Source organism: Canis lupus, chromosome 23 (assembly GCF_011100685.1).
Source record: "Canis lupus familiaris isolate Mischka breed German Shepherd chromosome 23, alternate assembly UU_Cfam_GSD_1.0, whole genome shotgun sequence".
In the NCBI taxonomy this organism is placed as follows: Eukaryota; Metazoa; Chordata; class Mammalia; order Carnivora; family Canidae; genus Canis; species Canis lupus.
The window spans coordinates 8,056,997-8,076,456 of record NC_049244.1 but is presented as its reverse complement, the minus strand read 5'-3'; the positions used below and the strand labels follow the sequence as shown (position 1 = coordinate 8,076,456).

Genomic DNA, 19,460 nt, shown 5'->3' with positions numbered 1-19,460 from the left:
ACGACCCTGAAATCATGAACTGAGCCAAAATCAAGTCAGATGCTTAGCCAACTGAGTCACCCAGGCATGCTGCTTAGTAACCTTCTAAAGGAATAAATACCTTAAGCCCATTTGTGGGCTGTCATTCACTAACTTATCAAAACCCTTTGGAAGTCATTCTCTCCCTCTCTCTCTGACTCTGTCTCTTGTCTCTCTCTCTCTCTCTCTCTCTCTCTCACACACACACACAGAGTTGGATGTTTTTTGTTGTTGTCGTTGTTGTTGTTATTGTTTTTTAGTAAAATATGGCACCTTTCATTTGCTCTCGATTTATCTTATCAGGGGTAGGCAAGGCTAACAGGTAGACCTGTCTTCAAGTATTTATGTAATTCAGTCCATACATATTAACTGAGGAACTACAGTATGCCAAGCACTAATAATAAAATGATAACACAAACCTAGAAATAATTCTGTTGGGCTTACAGTCTATTGGGAAGACAAATGTAACACTGTGTCACCAAAGAGCAAGTGGTAGGAAAAGAGCCTGCAATCAGGACATTTAATCCAGTTAAGAAAGGTCAGGGTGATCTTCCAAAGAAGTGACAACTCAGCAATAGGAAAATGATGAGCAGTAGAGCACTAGGCAGAGACAGGAGGGAGGACAAGAAGGCATTCTGTGTCTACCTTGTCTATAGGCTTCCACAGTTGACACCCTCCAGTCCTGCATATAAAGGGTCTATCATATGGCCCTGCGTGTCTCTCCTTTTGCCTCCTTCCACTCTCCAATGGAAATTATTTTTACTCTCTTTCTTGGAGTCTTTGCTAGTTTCTGCAACTGTCCTTGAAACATGGTGACTAGACACAGAAGTCCAAAAAAGAATCTATCACTGTTATATTAAAGAAATAACAACAACAACAACAACAACAACAACAACAAAACTGCTTTAGCAAACAGCACATAAGACTGACATATTTGTCTGCTTTTACCACAGGTGGTTGAGAGTTCATGAAGAATGATGGATTTGCAGGGCACCTGGGTAGTTGAGTTTGTTGAGTGTCTAACTCTTGATTTCAGCCTGGGTTGTGATCTCAGGGTTCTGAGATGGAGCCCAGAGTCAGGCTCAGCAGGGTGCCTGCTTGAGGATTTCTCCCTCTGCCCCATCCCCCATGTACACATACATGCTCTTGCTCTCTCTCTAAAATAAATGAATAAATCTTTAAAAAAAGATTATGGATTTGCAAATGCTCTTTAAAGTGTAAATTACAATTCACATGTATATGAAGGATCTGTCATGAGATCTGTCATGATTAAGCCTGGCTGTCTTTAGACCTGGTGAGCAGAGTCAGTGACTACTATGCGTGGTCTTGGTCTGATTCCCTAGGATGGTGGAGGCTAGCATGAAAATGAAGGAGACTGGGAAATCAGGTCAGTCTCTATATCTACTCTCCAAGGAATCACTAGATATGCTGTTAAGTGAAACAAACAAGGTACCAAGGACAGTAAGAAGGAAAGGGAACTCAAATATATCCACATATTTGCTTATGATTCCAAAAAGAAACAATAGAAGAACTCAAACTAATAAAAAATCCCTATGGGGTAAGGAGAGAGTAGCATGATATATTTCAAGGTTATTATTTGGAATTGAAGGAAAAGATATAAGATTTCGCAGAAAAATAAGCTAAAGGAATTCATCACCACCAAACAGGCTTTAGAAGAAATATTAAAGGGACTTAAGTGGAAAAGAAAAAGTCATAATTAGAAATACAATTATGAAAGGAAAAATTTTATAAATAAAAGGAAAGACACAGTAAAGGCAGTGGAGTCATCACTTAAAAAGCTAGTATGAAGTTGAAAAGACAAAAGAAGTAAATCAATTATATCTTAAAAATTAGCTGAGGGGACTTGCGGAATAAAAAGATGTAAAATACAATAACATATACATAACATGTGGAGGGAGAGTTAAAATGAAATTCTTTAACAATGTTTTCAAATTTAAATGATCATCAACTTAATATAGACTGCTATATACTTAGAATGCGCTTCCTGATAACCACAAACCAAAAACCTATGGTACACAAAAAAATGAAGAGAAAGGAAACACAACTTAACATCAAGGTAATTAATCACAAGGAAAGAAAACATGAGAAGAAAGGAACAGAGAACTACAAAAATAATCAGAAGACAATGAACAAAATGGCAATTAATTCATACTTTCAAATAATTACTTTAAATGTAATTAATTAAATGTAATTAATTTAAATGTACTTTAAATGGTCTAAATGCTCCAATCAAAAGATACAGAGTGACACATGGATAAAAAACAAGAGCCCTCTATATACTGCCCACAAAAGACTCACTTCAGGTCTGAAGGACATACACTGAAAGCTAAGGGATGGAAAAATACATTCCATGCAAGTGGGGAGAAAAAAAGACAGGATAGCAATACTTATATCAGGGAAAAGAGACAAAACAGGCATTACAAAATGATAAAGGGATCAATGTAATAAGAGGATATAACAATTGTAAATATCTATACACCCAATGTTAGAGCACCTAAATACACAGAGGAAATCTTAATAGACATAAAGGGAGAAATTGACCATCGTATGATAATAGTAGGGGACTTAAACACCCCATCAATGGGTATACCAATGGATAGACAATCCAGGCAGAAATCAAGAGGGAAACAATGTCTTTAAATAACATATTAAAACAGATGGACTTAACAGATATATATGGAACATTTCATTCAAAAACAACATAATACATATTGTTTTCAAGTGCACATGTAACATCCTCCAGGAAAGACCCCATTTTAAGCCACAAAACAAGTCTCAATAAATTTGAGAAGATCAAAATCATATTAAGCATCTTTTCCAACCACAACAGTGTGAAACTAGAAATCAATTACAAGAAAAAAGCTGGAAAAATCATAAACACATGGAGACTAAACAACATACTACTAAATAACCAATGGGTCAATGAAGAAATTAAAATGAAATTTTAATGACAAATGAAAATGAAAACACAATGGTCCAAAATCTCTGGGATGCAATGAAAATGGTTCTGAGAAGGAAATATATAGCAATACAGGCCTACCTCAAGAAACAGGAAAAAGCTCAAATAAACCATCTACCCTTAGATATAAATGAACTAGAAAAAAGAAGTACAAACAAAGCCCTAAGTTAGTATAAGGAAGAAAATAATATAGATCACAGTGGAACTAAATGAAATACAGACCAAAAAACAATAGACAAAATCAATGAAACCAAGAGCTGGTTCTTTGAAAAAATAAAATTGATAAATTTTTCATCAGAGTCATCAGGACAAAAAGTGAGAGAACTGAAATAAATAAAATAAAAAATTAAAGAGAAGGAACAAATGGCATCCACAGAAATCCAAAAGATTATAAGAGATTATTATGAGAAATTATATGCCAACAAATTGGACAACACAGAAGAAATGGATAAATTCCTAGAAACACATGATCTTTCAAAACTAATCAAGAAGAAATAGAAAATCTGAAAAGACTCATAACTAGTAATGAAATGGAATTGGCAATAAAAAAAACTCGAAGAAACAAAGGTCTAGGACCCAGTGGATTCATAAGTAAATTCTACTAAACATTAAAAAAAGAGTTAATACCTATTCCTCAAACTATTCTACTAAACATTAAAAAAAAAGAGTTAATACCTATTCCTCAAACTATTCCAAAAATACAAGAGGAAAGGAAATATTCCAAATACATCCTATGAGGCCAGCATTATTCTGAACCAAAACCAGACCAAGATGCTACAAAAAAAAGAAAACCACAGGCCAATATCCTTAAAATACATGGATAAAAAAATCCTCAACAAAATATGAGTGAACCAAATCCAAAAATACATTAAAAGTATCATTCACACAATCAAGTGGGACTTATTCTGGGAATACAAGGATGGTTCAACATCAAAAACTATTAGAATAAATGAATTCTGTAAAGTTTCAGGACACAAAAATAATATACAAAAATATGTTGGATTTCTATAATTAATAATGAAGTTTCAGAAAAGGAAATTAACAATTTCACTTAAAATTGTACCAAAAAGAATAAAATAACTAGGAATAAACTTAACCTAGGAGATGAAAGACCTGTACTCTGAAAACTATAAGACACTGATGAAAGAAAATGAAGATCACACAAATAAATGGAAAGATATTCAATGCTCATGAGTTAGAAGAACAGTAAAACATCCATACTACCCAATTTGTAGCAATCTACAAATTCAATGCAATCCCTATCAAAATACCAACAGCATTTTTCACAGAACTAGAATAAATAATCCTAAAATTTGTATAGAACCACAAAAGACCCTGAATAATCAAAGCACTCTTGCAAAAAAAGAATAAAGCTGGCGGTATTACAATCCCAGATCTCAAGATACACAAAACAATAATAACAAAAACAGTATGGTGCTGGCACAAAAACAGACACATAGATCAAGAGAACAGACTAGAGAACCCAAAAATCCACCAACACTTATATGATCAATGAATCTGTGACAAATGAGGCAAGAATATGCAATGAGGAAAAGACAATCTCTTCAATAAATGGTATTTGGAAAACTGGACAGCTACATGCTGATTAAACTGGACCCTTTCTAACACTATACACAAAAATAAACCCAAAATATGAGACCTGAAATCATAAAACACCTAAAGAAAAATAGGCAGTAATCTCTGCCGTTAGCCTTAACAACTTTTTTCTAGATAGGTCTCCTCAGAAAAGGGAAATAAAAGCAAAAATAAATGATAGGAATTGTATCAAAATAAAAAGCTTTTGCACAGTGAAGGAAATCATCAACAAATGAAAAGGCAACCTACTAAGAGTACATATTTGCCAATGATGTATCTGACAAGAGGTTAGTATCCAAAGTATATAAAGAACTTATACAAGTCAACAGCAAAAACCCCCCAAATAGTCCAATTAAAAATGAGCAGAGGACCTGATTATTTTTCCACAAAAGACATCCAGATGGCTAACAGACACATGAAAAGATGCTCAACATCACTCAATGAGGTATTATCTCACACCTGTCAGAATGGCAGGTATTATCACACAATGAGGTATTATCTCACACCTGTCAGAATGGCTAAAATCAACAACACAAGAAACAACAAGTGTTGGTGAGGATGTGGAGAAAAAGAGGAACCCTCACACACTTTTGATGGGAATGTAAATGGGTGCAGACACTGTGAAAACCAGAATAGAAGTTCCTCAAAAAATTAAAAATAGAGCTGCCCTATGATTCAGTAATTCTACTGCTGGGTATTTATCCAGGGAAAGTGAAAACACTAATTTGAAAACATGTATGCACCTCTAGGTTTATTACAGCATTATTTACAATGACCAAGACATGGAAGTAACCTAAACGTCTTTTGGTAGATGAATAAAGAAAATTTGGTACATATACACAATGGAATATTAGTAAGTCATAAAAAGAACGAAATCTTGCCATTTGTGATAACACAGATGGACTCAGAGGGTAGTACACTAAGTGAAATAAGTCAGGCAGAGAAAGACAAATAAATACCATATGATTTCACTTAAATGTAGAACCTAAAAAAACAATGAACAAACAAAAAAGTAGAATCAGACCTATAAATGCAGAGAATGAACTAATTGATGGTTGCTAGAGGGGAGACGGGTGGGAGAGGGGCAAAATGAGTGAAGGGGAGTGGGAGATACAGGCTTCCAGTTTGGAATGTGTTAGTTATGGAGATGAAAGGCACAGCATGGGGAATGGAGTGGAGTTAATGGTATTATAATTGTGTTGTACGCTGACAGATGGGAGCTACACTTGTGGTAAGCAGAGCATAAGGCACAGAATCATTGAATTACTATGTCATTCATAGTAATGAAACTAATGTGACGGTGTGTATCAGCTCTACTTCCATAAAAGAAAAAAAATGAAAAGGTAAACTCTGAGAATAGATATTGTTCAAAAAAGAACTCAAATCTATTATAGGACTAAAAAGTCTATCCATAAGCAAGGAAAAGACAGACAACCCAAGAGAAAAAATGGGTATTAATCAACAGTTCACAAAAGAGGTTATCCAAATGGCCAATAGACACATGAAAATGTGCACAATGAGTTATCTCTGATACCTTTCAGAATGGTTAAAGTTAAAAAGACTGAGTCCTGGTGAAGATATTGGACAACCAGAAGTCTCAACCACTGTGTACAGCAACAGAAATAGTCACTTCAGGGGAAAAAAATCTAGCAGGGGGTAGAGGAGGGATCACTACCAATTAAGGAGGAATAAGAGATATTTTAACCAAATGCAATGTTTGAATTCTGATTCAAATACACCAAATGTACACTGACTTTTTTTTTTTTTTAAGATTTTATTCATTTATTCACGAGAGACACAGAGAGAGAGAGGCACAGACACAGGCAGAGGGAGAAGCAGGCTCAATGCAGGGAGCCTGACATGGGATTTGATACCAAGACTCCAGGATCACACCCTGGGCTGAAGGCAGATGCTCAATCACTGAGCCACTCAGGCATCCCGATATTAGTTAGTATTCATTAATGTTAATTAATGTTAATACTCCTGGGTATGATAATGGTTATCTTGTAAAAGTCCTTGCCTGTAGACATACATACTGAATTTTTAATTAAAGAATGGTCTGATGTCTAGGCTTTTTTTAAAAAATATTTTTATTTATTTATTCATTCATGAGAGATACAGAGAGGCAGAGACACAGGCAGAGGAAGAAGCAGGCTCCCTGTGGGAACCCCATGTGGGACTCGATCCTGGACCCTGGGATGACACCCTGAGCCAAAGGCAGATGCTCAACCACTGAGCCACCCAGGCATCCCTAGGCTTTTCCTTAAAACACTCCAGTGTATGCACATGTACATAGACACACACACAAAGAAGCAGTGGGAGTAATACGTGAAACCAGATTTGCAGAAAAAAGATAATTATTGAAGGTGGGTGATGGGCACACAAGGATTTATTGTAGTCTCTTACTCTAATTTTGTATATGGTTTTAAAATTCCATGCATCCTTAAAACATAAGGAAGCTGATGAAGGGGGGGTGCTAGAGAGAAATAAGATTTTTTACCTCATAAACTGGCCCAATTTCATAATCCGTGAAAAATCCGATTGATGGTTTAGCCAGAAACACGGGAGTATCCACACAACTGTGGAAGGGCAAATGAGGGGAGAAAGGCTGTCAGTTTCATTTGCGTGATTTGTGCAAAACAAAGACACCCAAACTGTCAAAGCTATTCACAATATGTCATGTATTGGGTTTTGTTCCTGTTTTTAAAGCAGGTTACAAAATAATTTTCCTGTAGGACAGAATCTTTGTGAAGATATGTGCAGCTGCGTGTTTCATTTTCAATATGCACACAGGAAGCTTCCACTCTGGAAGCTTCCACACAAATATCCTAATTGGGTTTTCAATATAGGTGCTGTGTTTCTTTGCAAATATCTGTCTAATTTTTCTTGATAAAAAGACATTCTTTAATACGTGTGAATAGTTTTAAGTCCCCTGAAACTATGAACCCATGAAGCCATTCATTCCCTTCATAAGGACAGTTAATGAAATAAGCCAAAGGGGTGCTCTGAGAGAAAAATCACAATTTTAATTTATTATTTGTAATTAATCAAATTTTAAGTATTTTTATTTTTAGGTTCGTATTCCAAGACGTATGAGGGCAATGGAAAAGCACATGGTTACAGACCAAGACCAGTCAGATGTAAGCAGAGGGGCTCTGGCAGGTCAGAGGAACACAAACCCAGGCCTCTGGGGAGCCCTGAAGCCCTGCTCTGTTCTGATACTGATATCCTGCCCCCCACCCTCCCCCAAAAGTCTAGGATCCTCTATAACCCAGAGCAGACCTAGGACCTTCTGGGTTTACTTCCACAGGTCTGACTTTCTGGAAAAGACCCACCTCTCCTCCAGATCTCCACTCGGGAAGTCTCCTGTCAGCATTGGCTTCTTTGGGGGAAAGAGAAGAGACTTGCCTCCTTGGGGAGTGTTAGGAGGGAAAAACCGAGGGTTTTTTAGGAAGCGGTTCCGACTCTCCATCCTGACAAGCAGAAGTCGCTCCAGTTCTCTTTGGGGCACGTGTAAGTGGCTCATCCACTTTGCATTCTTGGATGGACCTGCCTTTTTTTAAAAAATACACAAGAAACTGAGTCCACGAACGGGCTGGGGGACCACGTGTGCCGACCGCATGACCCACCCATCATCAATGCAAACTCTCCTCCCTATTCGCCTGTGGATCCAGGACATCCTGTGTCACACTGGCTCGCCTTCCCCTCATCATGTCCCTGTGCCCTCTGGCCACACACACCCCTGCACACAGGTCGTCGCACCAACCTTGACAGTCTTGCATTTGCCCTTTAGGGACAAGTCCCCTGTCTGGCTGTCCACGGTGTAGTCTAACTCGTCTTTAACCTTAGTGAGCATCTCCTCACAGGAAGCCTCGAGCTTCTTGGTCAGGTGCTTCTTCGGGACGGAATGCTTCTCACAACTGAATGTGAGTTTGGAATATCCAGGGATGGAGACACCTGTGGCACCAAGGAATCAAACTGTGCTCCCACTGACGATGGGGACGTTTCTAAGGCGACTACATAAACCCACCAAAGCCACAGTTAGCTTGATACTTTTTCCTCAACTTTCCCATTTACTATACTAGATACAATTGCCTGTTGAGTATATAAATTACTCCTGGAACGTATTCTGTGTACTCGAGACTTAGGACTAGAATGTAGAAGTGTTTGATTGATTGTCAAGCATGGTCAAAGAACGTGAGGAGTCTTTCAATCTCTCTCTCTCGTATGTACGCATAGCCCATACGTGAACTTGCTGTTCACCTGAGGAATCACCTGAGGAATCAAAGTTTGTACCAGCTTTTTACCCCTGTAAGATCATCCCCAAAAGGTGAAAGAACACTTGTTAGCAAGAGCACAATAAAACTGGTACCAGTATAATACCTGGTAAACCTTTGATACATGTTAACTCTAACCTTACTTATCTGCGTAAGACAGTGAATTTCCGACTCACTTAACAACATTAAGTCGCTTAGTTCATATGACACTTACTTCTGCTCCCTCTCTCTGGCCTGCCTTCTCTATAAGGCTCAGGCTGTCAATGGAACTCTGTTCTCATTAGCACCCTCAATTCTCTGGATCTCAGTCTTCCCACCCCAAAGCTCAGCTCCAAAGCCTCAGAGATCACCAGAGTCCCACTGACTAGGGTGGCCAGAGAGCTCATCTTTGAAATCTAGCATCGCTGGGCCATCCTGATATGTGGTCATCAGGACCCACGGAGCAACTTCTTCCTATCTGTACACTGACTCTCCCAAAAGTCCACGTCCTTGTTTAAACCCACAATCCAGCTCCCACCCTACTCACTCTCAGAAGATCTTGCCTCCCACATCACAGGAAATTGGCCCGACATCACACACACATACACATCCTTCTCTGCCTCCCTACCAAGTCTGTCCACCATATTCAAAGAATATAAAGGTGCTCTTTTCCTATGTGGGGTATAGAAAAATCACATGGTCCATGGTCTCACTCCAGCAGGAACTTCTAATCACTTATCTGTCTTCTGTCCCTCCCTCTCTTGGTTCATTCAACTACTTTTTAAAACATTTTCGTATCTTTTGGTGTTGAGCAGCTGACAAGGGTGCAAATTCCATATTGAGGAGTTGAGAATTTTGTCTTGCAGGTGTTAGGGAGCCAGAGAGGAAGTGGCATGCTTAGAGCTGACCCTCCCAATAGTCACTATCGAAATTAAACAAAAGGCAGGAAAAGAATCAATGAAGAAATGGCAGGAAAGATGGCCAGTGCGGTTGTGCTACTAAAGAACTTCCCTCGAATGAGAGCAGAGCCCCTAGCAGAGCAAAGAAGCCTTACCTTTAGGTGCAGAGCAAAATGGCACCGTGTCACTGTAGTAATCGTCTGGAGAGATCAAATGATGTTTCTGTAGCAACTCACTGTCCACACACCATCTGAAGATAGACTTCACTACATAGAAGGGAAAAAGGACAAAGGTGTTTTGGAATACCTGGCTGGCTCAGTGGTTGAGCATCTGCCTTTGGCTCAGGTCATGATCCCAGGGTCCTGGGATCAAGTCCCACATTGGGCTCCCTGTGGGGAGCCAGCTTCTCCCTCTGCCTATGTCTCTGCCTCTTTCTCTGTGTCTCTCATTAATAAATACATAAAATCTTAAAAAAAAACCCACAAAAACAAAAGCAAAGGTGTTTTAAGCCAGATTAATGTTACAGGACCTGCACCCCAAACTTTTTCATTCTCCAAATCTAAATCATCTCACAGAATTCTTTCTGAGAACCGTGTGGTAATTTTGAGATTTCAGAAATTAATCAGCAAATGTTTACCAGGCACTTAAGAGAGGCCAACCATTACGCGAGGCTGTGCTGTGGTATTGTTTGAGCTAAAATATTGTGTGATTCAAGGAGAGGTCTATTGATAAAATATAATTAAGGAAAGTATGGTAGATTAAATAAATCCTTTACCCTTCTCCGTATCCATACCCTTTGCCATATGACTTTGCAGTTCCTACTATTAGAGACAGAGTGCACTTCTTCACCTTTGACTTTGGCCATGTGATGTGCTTTGACCAATGAGATGTTGGCAGGGATTTGCACAGCTGAGCCTGTCTCTTGTGCCTTTGCCATCATCACAAGAAGAGCTCCCTTGTCCCTGAGAAGAGCTCCTGCCTCTTCAGCCTGGACTCCAGTAAGAATCCATGTGAAGCAGACTTGAGCCCAATTTGTACCAAGGAGCCAAGTTCAGCTTAAAGCTGGCTTAGCAAGCCAAGCCCGGCTAGATCAGCCAACCCGCAGCAGACCCACTGATGCATGAGAGTGAAAATCTCACTGAATAGAGTAAGAAGTCAGTCATTAATATCCACAGCTGATGAGTTAATAAAAAGTAGCAGAGACATATTATTCAAGGTATCCAGAAGAATCAAAGAGCTAAAAATGGCCACCTTTGGCAGGTGGACTAAGCTTGGAAGAGGTGACATGGAACATTTTTTTCCCCAATAGACTTCATTTTTTTAGAGTAGTTTCAGGTTCATAGCAAAATTGAGTGGAACAGAGACGTCCCACATACCTCCTGCCCTCACACATGTATGGCCTCTCCCACCATCCACATGCCCAACCAGAGTGGAACAGATGGAGCCCACACTGACACATCATTATCATACAAAGTCTGTAATTTACATTACAGTTCACTCTTGGTGTTGTAGATCTATGAGTTTGGACAAATTCATAGTGATATGCATGGGTGGAGGCTTTTTATATTTCATTAGAAGCTTTTCAAACTATTTGATTTTCTAAAAAACATATATATTAATACATTGATAAACATTAAGGAATAAATAAGATGAATGGAAAGCGCAGAAGTTTTCGAACTTTGCTGGTTTGCCCTCTTAACCAAAATGGTGCCGGTAAGTGGCCTTGCCCTTTGGAGGTTCCCTATAACCAAGAGTGTAGATGAGGAAGGTGAAGAATATATGTTTCTCCCATAATATATATTAATTTAGGAATTTCAGGGTTTGGCTTAGTTACTGTTATAGTCAGGGTTCAGTGATGAAAACAAATCACTCTCTCTGTATCATATATAAAGGGGTTGAATGCAGAGGATTATGGAATCAGAGACTGAAGGTCAGGGAAACTATCGGTACCAACTTCAGCCAGCAGCACTGAGGCGGGGGCTTTTCAAGAAGTTATCTGGAGGGGAGCCTGGGTGGCTCGGTTGGCTAAGTGTCTGCCTTCGGCTCAGGTCATGATCCCAGAGTCTCGAGATTGAGTCCCACACTGAGCTCCCTGCTCAGCAAGGAGTCTTCTCCCTCTGCCCCTCACCCCACTCATGCTGTCTCTCAAATAAATAAATAAAATCTTAAACACACACACACACACACACACACACACACAAAGTGTTAAAAAAAAGAAAAAGTTATCTGGAAGCTGCTGTGAAACTCAAAGCTGCTTAGTCATCTGCCCACTAATGCTTCTGAATAGTGACTTCCCCTTCCAAAGCTCACCAAGAGCTTTTCATGAGTGACCTAACATGGACCTATTGGGAAAAGTTGCATTCTGGGAAATGCCTGGCTTCTCCTTTGCAATACAGAGACCTTAACAGAGGGTGGCAAGAATACCAAGTTCTGTTCCAGCCCAGTTGCCAAGGACTTTGGTGATGTCCTATTTGAAATATTAAAAGATAAAACTTCCACACAAAGGGCAGGGGCCATGTAGGAAGATGTATCCACTCTCTTCTGATACCATTTTCTCCACTATCCTCCCCCAGGCTCTGGGGAGTTAGGTGTCATGGCTGCAGAAGCAGGGGAAGTTTGTGTATCAGCTCTTTGGAAAGTCTCTCTCCATGTCTGGTCTGTGCTATGTACCAGGTGAGCCTTGGAACACCTTGCATGGGCCTGTGACCATCCTTCTCCACCCAGGAAGAGTAGGCTTCCTGCACTGACCCTATGTTCCTGTGCGTGGCTTTGTTCCATTCCCCAAGAGATAATGTGGACAATTTATCAGCAACAGAAGGGAATTAAAGCACAAGATGTTCTCATCTTTCCCCCTCTGTCTGGAGAATTTACATGTTTTCCACCTTGTGACATGTGTCACAAATAAGAAAAGTTTCAGAGAAATATAATCACTATCAATCATCTAAGGTAAAAAAAACTTTCTTGGGTCATTTTGCCCCCTCCCCTCCACCCCAACCAGAAGCAGGAACCAGAGGGATATCCGTGGAACTGGATCAAGATCTCTACTTCTGCTACTTTTGAAATAAAAGAGAAAAACATCACCAGCAGAAGACTGATAAACCAGGACAGATAATGTCTGGTTGTAACAATATTATCTTGGGTAAAAAAATATAATGAAGGTCATTGAAAAAACTCTCCTGACTGAGGTTTGATTCTCAGTTCTCAGTCTTTTACTTTACTTTCATTTAAAAACAACCAAACAATGATTTCATCCCCCTTGATCTCTGGCCGAAAGAATCCTACCCACAACAAGAACAGTATTGGACTCCCGGGACTGAGGGGATAGCAGGTAACCTCCTGGGAATCTGTTTCAACAATCTCTGCCAAATCCACAATGGAGGGAGGAGTCCTGGCAGTTACAGGACTCTGCTGTGGAGGCTGGGGAAGAGAAGATATGGAATACACACGGAATGTTCACTATCTGTCGGGCTGAGCCTCAGAGGTGGCAAGCCTGACCAAGTTTTGGTCCTCACACCCAGGGCCACACCCAGAGCCACATCGTTGACACCTGCATGACACTGTGCCTATTCTGGTCAACAATCCTTCTTCCTGCTCCTGATAGAGGAAAGACAGGCTCTGACAGCAAACTCACTCAAGTTCAAATCTGGAGTCCTTCTGAGTTGTGTGAATTTAGGGAAGTTATTTGATCCTTTCTCTCAGTTTAGTCCCCACAGGTATAAAATGGAGAGAAAACCTACCTCCCAGGGTCATTGGAAGGGCTCAATGGGATAGCCTATGCAAATCATCTTATACAACACCTGGTCCCTAGTAGGACCTCATTAGTATAACGCCTTCCTAAGCCACTAACACTTCCACTTCTCCCTTCCTCAGGGCCATAGATATGCTGGGTCTCTCAACCCTAAAAGCACAGTCCCTTCTGCCTTTTGTACTGGAAAATGATGACTTTCAGGGATGCAAGAGGTTAGACCAAAGTCTCTGGGGACAAATAAAAGGAACCAGCCTTCTTGGAGAAATGGCTGATTCCAGGTCTGGTACAATAAGAAAAACACGGAATATTGGACCATTCCAGAAAATAAGGAAGTTATCAAAGACAATTGCTATTGTTTCAAAAGAGTTAGGAGGGAACTTGAAAAGGCTCCAACTGGCCAAAGATGGGAAAATTTGAGCATTAAAAAGATAATAAATATAACTGTAGTTATGAAATCCATGAGTTCATAATGATACTAAAAATCAACCAACAGGGTACCTGAGTGGCTCCGTCGGTTAAGCATCTGCCTTCAGCTCAGGTCATGATCCCAGGGTCCTGGGATCGAGCCCCATATAGGGCTCCATGCTCAGCAGGGAACCTGCTTCTCCCTCTCCCTCTGCTGCTCCTCCTGCCTGTGCTCTCTCTCTCTCTGACACAATAAATAAATAAAATCTAAAAATAAAAATAAAAAAATCAACCAACAAATCTCTTTAGTCACAACTGGAAGATCCTAGGGGAACCAACTTGTTATTTTAAAAACTGGCAAATAAGGGGAAAGAATTCATCTAGCCCATTCATACCTTGGAATAATCATAGTAGTAGCTGAAAAGTTTCTCTTTATGGAAGTATCCCAGTACCATTAACATTTTGTTGTAATTTACAACCCCTAATGAAATAATAGATCTGGGCAAAGGTTGCCAGCATCACAGAGGGAGAGACATCAGACATCATGTACCTCCTGAAGACAGCACTCAGCACAACCTATGAAATAGTCTTACCCCTTTCCCCACCAAAGAACAACCTGAACCTCATGAAGTCTCTAGAACTAATTACTGAATTGCAGGAAATGCAGGAACCAGGAGAACAGGTTAAATGACATGACAATGCTGAAATCAGCAAAATCCAGACTACAGATAACTCTACTGGAAAAACAACCCAATTTCTTTAACAAATAAATTGATCAAAGAAAGTGTTGTCATGGAGGTGGCTGACTGAGAAAAGGCTGTGAATGCTGGTGGTGATGGAACTTGAGGAGGAAGGAGAATCGGTGAAATCTGAGGATATTTCTCCATGAATACTAATCAGTTGTAATTTAATTTGGAGAATTTAATGTAGAAAAACCCCCAGCAGATGCCAATTTGACCAGGTGATCCAGGTTAATATCAGCTGTGACTGTGGCAGTGAGAAGAGGGCCCCTCAACTTCTGTGGTATTGCTGCCCAGAATGAGTCTGAGTCCTGTCACAAGGAAACACAAGAGCCATCCTATGGAATGAAAGGCCATCCAGAAACCATCAAGGGAGGATTCTGTGATGACATGGAGTAAGAAGCACCAGAAATCCTCTCCCCACAACTGCACTGGCAGAAGTACTCTAAGTAACTATTTTGGAACCCTAGAGCCTAGGGAAGGCTGGTAACTTCTGGGGAAGACTTAGAGGTAAACTGCAATTAACTGCAACTCTTAGCAGAGTAGCAGCTACCCGGCCACCATGCCACTCCTATGGCAAGCATCTGTGTATACGTTCCTAGTGCAACCTGCACCCAGTTTGTGGAAGCCTGGGTGAGCAAAAAGGACTCCATTGTCCAAATGCCAGGGATCCACACTCTGATTACATATTACTTCTTCTGATCACAGAGGTGTAGACAAAGAAGCCAGGAGCCATTGCTGTGGTCCCGCCTCTACTGCTGCAAGCCCCTCTCCCTGCAGCAGAAGTGACTTCTAGGCAATTTAAAGGGCTGATGCCTTTTTCCTGTCATTCACCTCCCTTTTCTCCCTTTCAGAAGCCAAATATTAAAGGTCAGGACATTCAAAAGCAACTGCAGCTGTGGGGAAAGTCAGAACATGACTGCACGTGCCCAGGGAAAGGCTCAGAAATGACCTGAGAAGACCTTAAGTTTACAGCTCATGCTGACTCTCAGCACAGACAGCCTACAATTAAAACAAAAACAATAACGAGCACTGAGGCGGGGGGCACTTGACAGGATGAGCACTGGGTGTTATACTATATGTTGGCAAATCGAACTCCAATAAAAAAATACAAAAAAAATAATAAAAAATAAAAATAAAATAAAACAAAAAAAATAAACAAAAAATGGCAAGAAGGGGAGAATCTGATTTCTTGAGTTCACACATTATTAGATTCAAATACCCGGTTTTCAATTAAAAAAAATCACAAGAGGGGTGCCTGGGTGACTCAGTCGATAGCATGTGACTCTTGATCTCAGGGTGCAATTGGGTATAGAGTCTACTTTAAAAAAATCATAAGACATGCAAAGAAAAAAGAAAGTGCAGTCCCTCTCAAATGAAATCAACCAACCAAAACTGTCCCTGAGAAAGACCTCATTACAGATACACTCGTTGAAGACCATGAAACAGCAGTCTTAAAAATGCTCACAGAACCAAAGGAAGATGTGGCCAAAGTCAAGAAACCATAGATGAACAAAATGTAAACAAAATATTCACTATCAGAGAGGGTTCAAGGTCAGATGTGAGCAGGTAGAAAAATCAAAATAGGACAATGGAAGTGATCGAGTCTGAGAAACAGCAACGAGAAAGATGGGAGAAAAGTGAACAGAGCTAGATGATCCATGGGATCCCATTAAACAGACCAACACACACACGTGGGAGTCCCAGAGGAGGACACAGAAAGGGACACAGAGAACACTGTGAAATAATGGCTAAAGACTTTCCAAGCTGGATAAAATACATGAGTATGACTATCCAAGCAGCTCAATGAACTGTAAGAGGAACTCACAGACTCACGCAGAAACACATTATGATCAAACTTCTAACAGACACAATGAGGGAATCTTGACCACAGCAAGAAATAAGTCACTTATCAGTACAAGGGACCCTCAACAAGGATGCCAACAGATTTCTAAGAACTTTGGAGGTCAGAAAGCAGTGGGCCAATGTATTCAAAATGCTAGAAGAAGAAACTGTCAATCAAGAATCCTATATCCAGTAAAACTGTCCTTTAAAAGTAAGGAGGAAATTAAGACACTCCCAGTTAAGCAAAGCTGAGGGTGTCTGTTACCACTAGACCTGCCTGCAAGAAATGCTGAAGGGAATACTGCAAAGTGAAATGAAAGGAAGCTAGACAATAACCTGAAGCTGTATGGAGAAATGAAGATCTCAAAAAAGGTAAATCCATGGGATATCATGAAAGTTTTCTACATGATTTAAGAGACCATCACTTAAAGAAAAAAAAAAAAAACAGTACTAGCCTAAATGCTAGTATTATAGTAACTTCATTTTATAACTCCAAGTCTTGTTTTCTACATAATTTAAAGAAACAAAGGCATTTAAAAGAATTGTTAGTTTATATAGGAACACAACATATAAAGATGTAATTCTGTCACAGCTAATTCTGTGACATCGACAACCTAACATAACAGGGTGGGGATGGAGATGTAAAGAAGCAGAGTTTTTGTATGTTAAGCTGGTATAAATTCAAATTAGAGTGTTATAACTTTAGGTTGCTAAATGTAATCCCTATCACAAACTATGGCTGGTTTCTTTGTAACCACATAGAATATACACAAAGAAATTAAAAAGGAACTTAAACATTTCACACACACACACACACACACACAAACTCACTCAATACAAAAGAAGACAGCAATGCAGGAAATAAGAGATAAAAGATCTATAAGGCATATAGAAAAAACTGACAGAAGTCCCTCCTTATCAAAGTAATTACTTTAAAGTGTAAATAGATTAAACTTCTCAATCAAATGACAGATTGGAAGAATGGCTAAAAAGATACAATCCAACTATATGCTGTCTATAATTGACTCACTTTAGATCCAAGACACAAATAGAGTGTAAGTGAAATGATAAAAAAAGATATTCCATGCAAATAGTAACCAAAAAGTAACTGATAGCATTCCATGCAAAAACACCAAAAGGAGTAGCTATTCTTTTTTTTTTAATTTATTTTTTATTGGTGTTCAATTTACTAACATACAGAATAACCCCCAGTGCCTGTCACCCATTCACTCCCACCCCCCGCCCTCCTCCCCTTCTACCACCCCTAGTTCGTTTCCCAGAGTTAGCAGTCTTTACGTTCTGTCTCCCTTTCTGATACTTCCCACACATTTCTTCTCCCTTCCCTTATATTCCCTTTCACTATTATTTATAATCCCCAAATGAATGAGAACATATAATGTTTGTCCTTCTCTGACTGACTGACTTCAGGAGTAGCTATTCTAATATCAAACAAAAGAGGCTTTAAAATCAAAAGGTTCCAAGATACAAAGAAGGATATTATATATTAATAAGAGGTTCAATACAAGGAGATGTAATCATTATAAACATTTAGACACTTAGTGACAGGTCATCAAAATAATGAAGCAAAAATAGACAGAACTGAGGGGAGAAATAGACAGTTCTACAATACCAGTTGGAGACTTCAGTATCCCTTTTACAATAATGAATAGAAAAACCAGACAGAAGATAATAAGGAAACAGAGGACTTGAAAAACACAATAGACCAAATGCATCTAACAGACACAGACATAACATCCTAAACAAAAGCAGCTTAACTTTCTTCTCCAGTGCACATGGGACATTTCCCAGATCATATGTAAGGCCACAAATTGAGTCTCAGTAGATTTTAAAGGACAGATATCATACAAAGTATCTTCTCTGACAACAATGTCAGAATTCAGTAACAAGAGGAAACTGGAAAATTCACTAAATAGTGGAAATTAAACAATACACTTTTAAACAACCAATGGATCAAAGAAGAAATCACTATGGAATTAACAAATACTTAGAGAAAGTAAGTATTTCTTTGAGAAATGAGAAAACTTATAGCTATGAATACATTTGAAAACAAGAAAGATCTCAAATCAATAATCTAACTTTAGAACTTAAGGAACTAGAAGAACTCAACCCAAAGCTATGAAAGAAACAACAAAGATTAGAAAATAGAGAACAGAAAAAAAAAAAAACAGAGAAAAAATCAATGAACCTAAATGTTAGTTCAGAAAAATCAACAAAATTGATCAACTAAGAGAAAGAGAAGACCCAGATAAATTAAAATCAAAGATGAAAGTGGTGATGTTACTACCAATTTCACAGAAATAAAAAGGATTCTAAGAGAGTATTAGGAACAATTCTACATCAACAAATTGGAAAACAGATAAAATGGAGAAATGCTAGAAATATGAAACCTACAAAGACAAAAATCCCAGAGAAATAGAATATCTGAATTGACCTATAACTAGTAAGGAGATTGAATCAGTAATCAAGTCTCCCCCACCCCCCAAAACAATGTCCTGGACCTGATGGTTTTACTGGTGAATTCTACCAAACACTTAAAGAATTAATACCAATTCTTCTTAAGTTTAAAAAAATGGAGTAGGAGGGAACACTTACTACCTCATTCTATAAGGCCAGCATTACCCTGCTACCAAAGCCAGACAAAGACACTACCAAAAAACTACAGACCAATATCTCTTATGAACCTCAGTGCAAAAATTCTCAGCAAAATACTACCAAATTTAATCTAGTAGCAGCTTATTGAATGGATTAGACACCATGACCAAGTGAGAGCTACTCTTGGAATACAAGGGTAGTTCAACATATGAAAACTGATCAAAAAAAAAAAAAAAAGAAAGAAAACTGATCAGTGTGATACATCACATTAATGGAATAAAGGAGAAAATCATATGATCATCTGAACTGATGCAGAAATAACATTAAACAAAATTCAACACCCTTTCATGATAAAAAACA

General features: G+C 39.0%; 1 protein-coding gene across 12 annotated transcripts in view; it reads right to left on the bottom strand.

Annotated features, from left to right (window-relative positions):
* The window catches only part of DLEC1 (DLEC1 cilia and flagella associated protein), an 80,639-nt gene that overhangs the window by 54,469 nt on the left and 6,710 nt on the right, over positions 1 to 19,460 (bottom strand). For 11 of the 12 annotated variants that reach the window (XR_005376849.1, XM_038570433.1, XM_038570430.1 and 8 more), the window contains exons 3-6: positions 9,905 to 10,015; positions 8,361 to 8,551; positions 7,930 to 8,147; positions 7,095 to 7,173 (exon numbers count right to left, since the gene is read on the bottom strand). The exons of the other annotated variant lie outside the window; for it this stretch is intronic. Coding sequence is in view for 10 of the 11 variants with exons in the window: in XM_038570433.1 (XP_038426361.1) it covers positions 7,095 to 7,173; positions 7,930 to 8,147; positions 8,361 to 8,551; positions 9,905 to 10,015 (599 nt within the window). In the remaining variant the exon portion in view is untranslated. The remainder of the gene's footprint in view (positions 1 to 7,094; positions 7,174 to 7,929; positions 8,148 to 8,360; positions 8,552 to 9,904; positions 10,016 to 19,460) is intronic. 12 annotated transcript variants of the gene reach the window in all.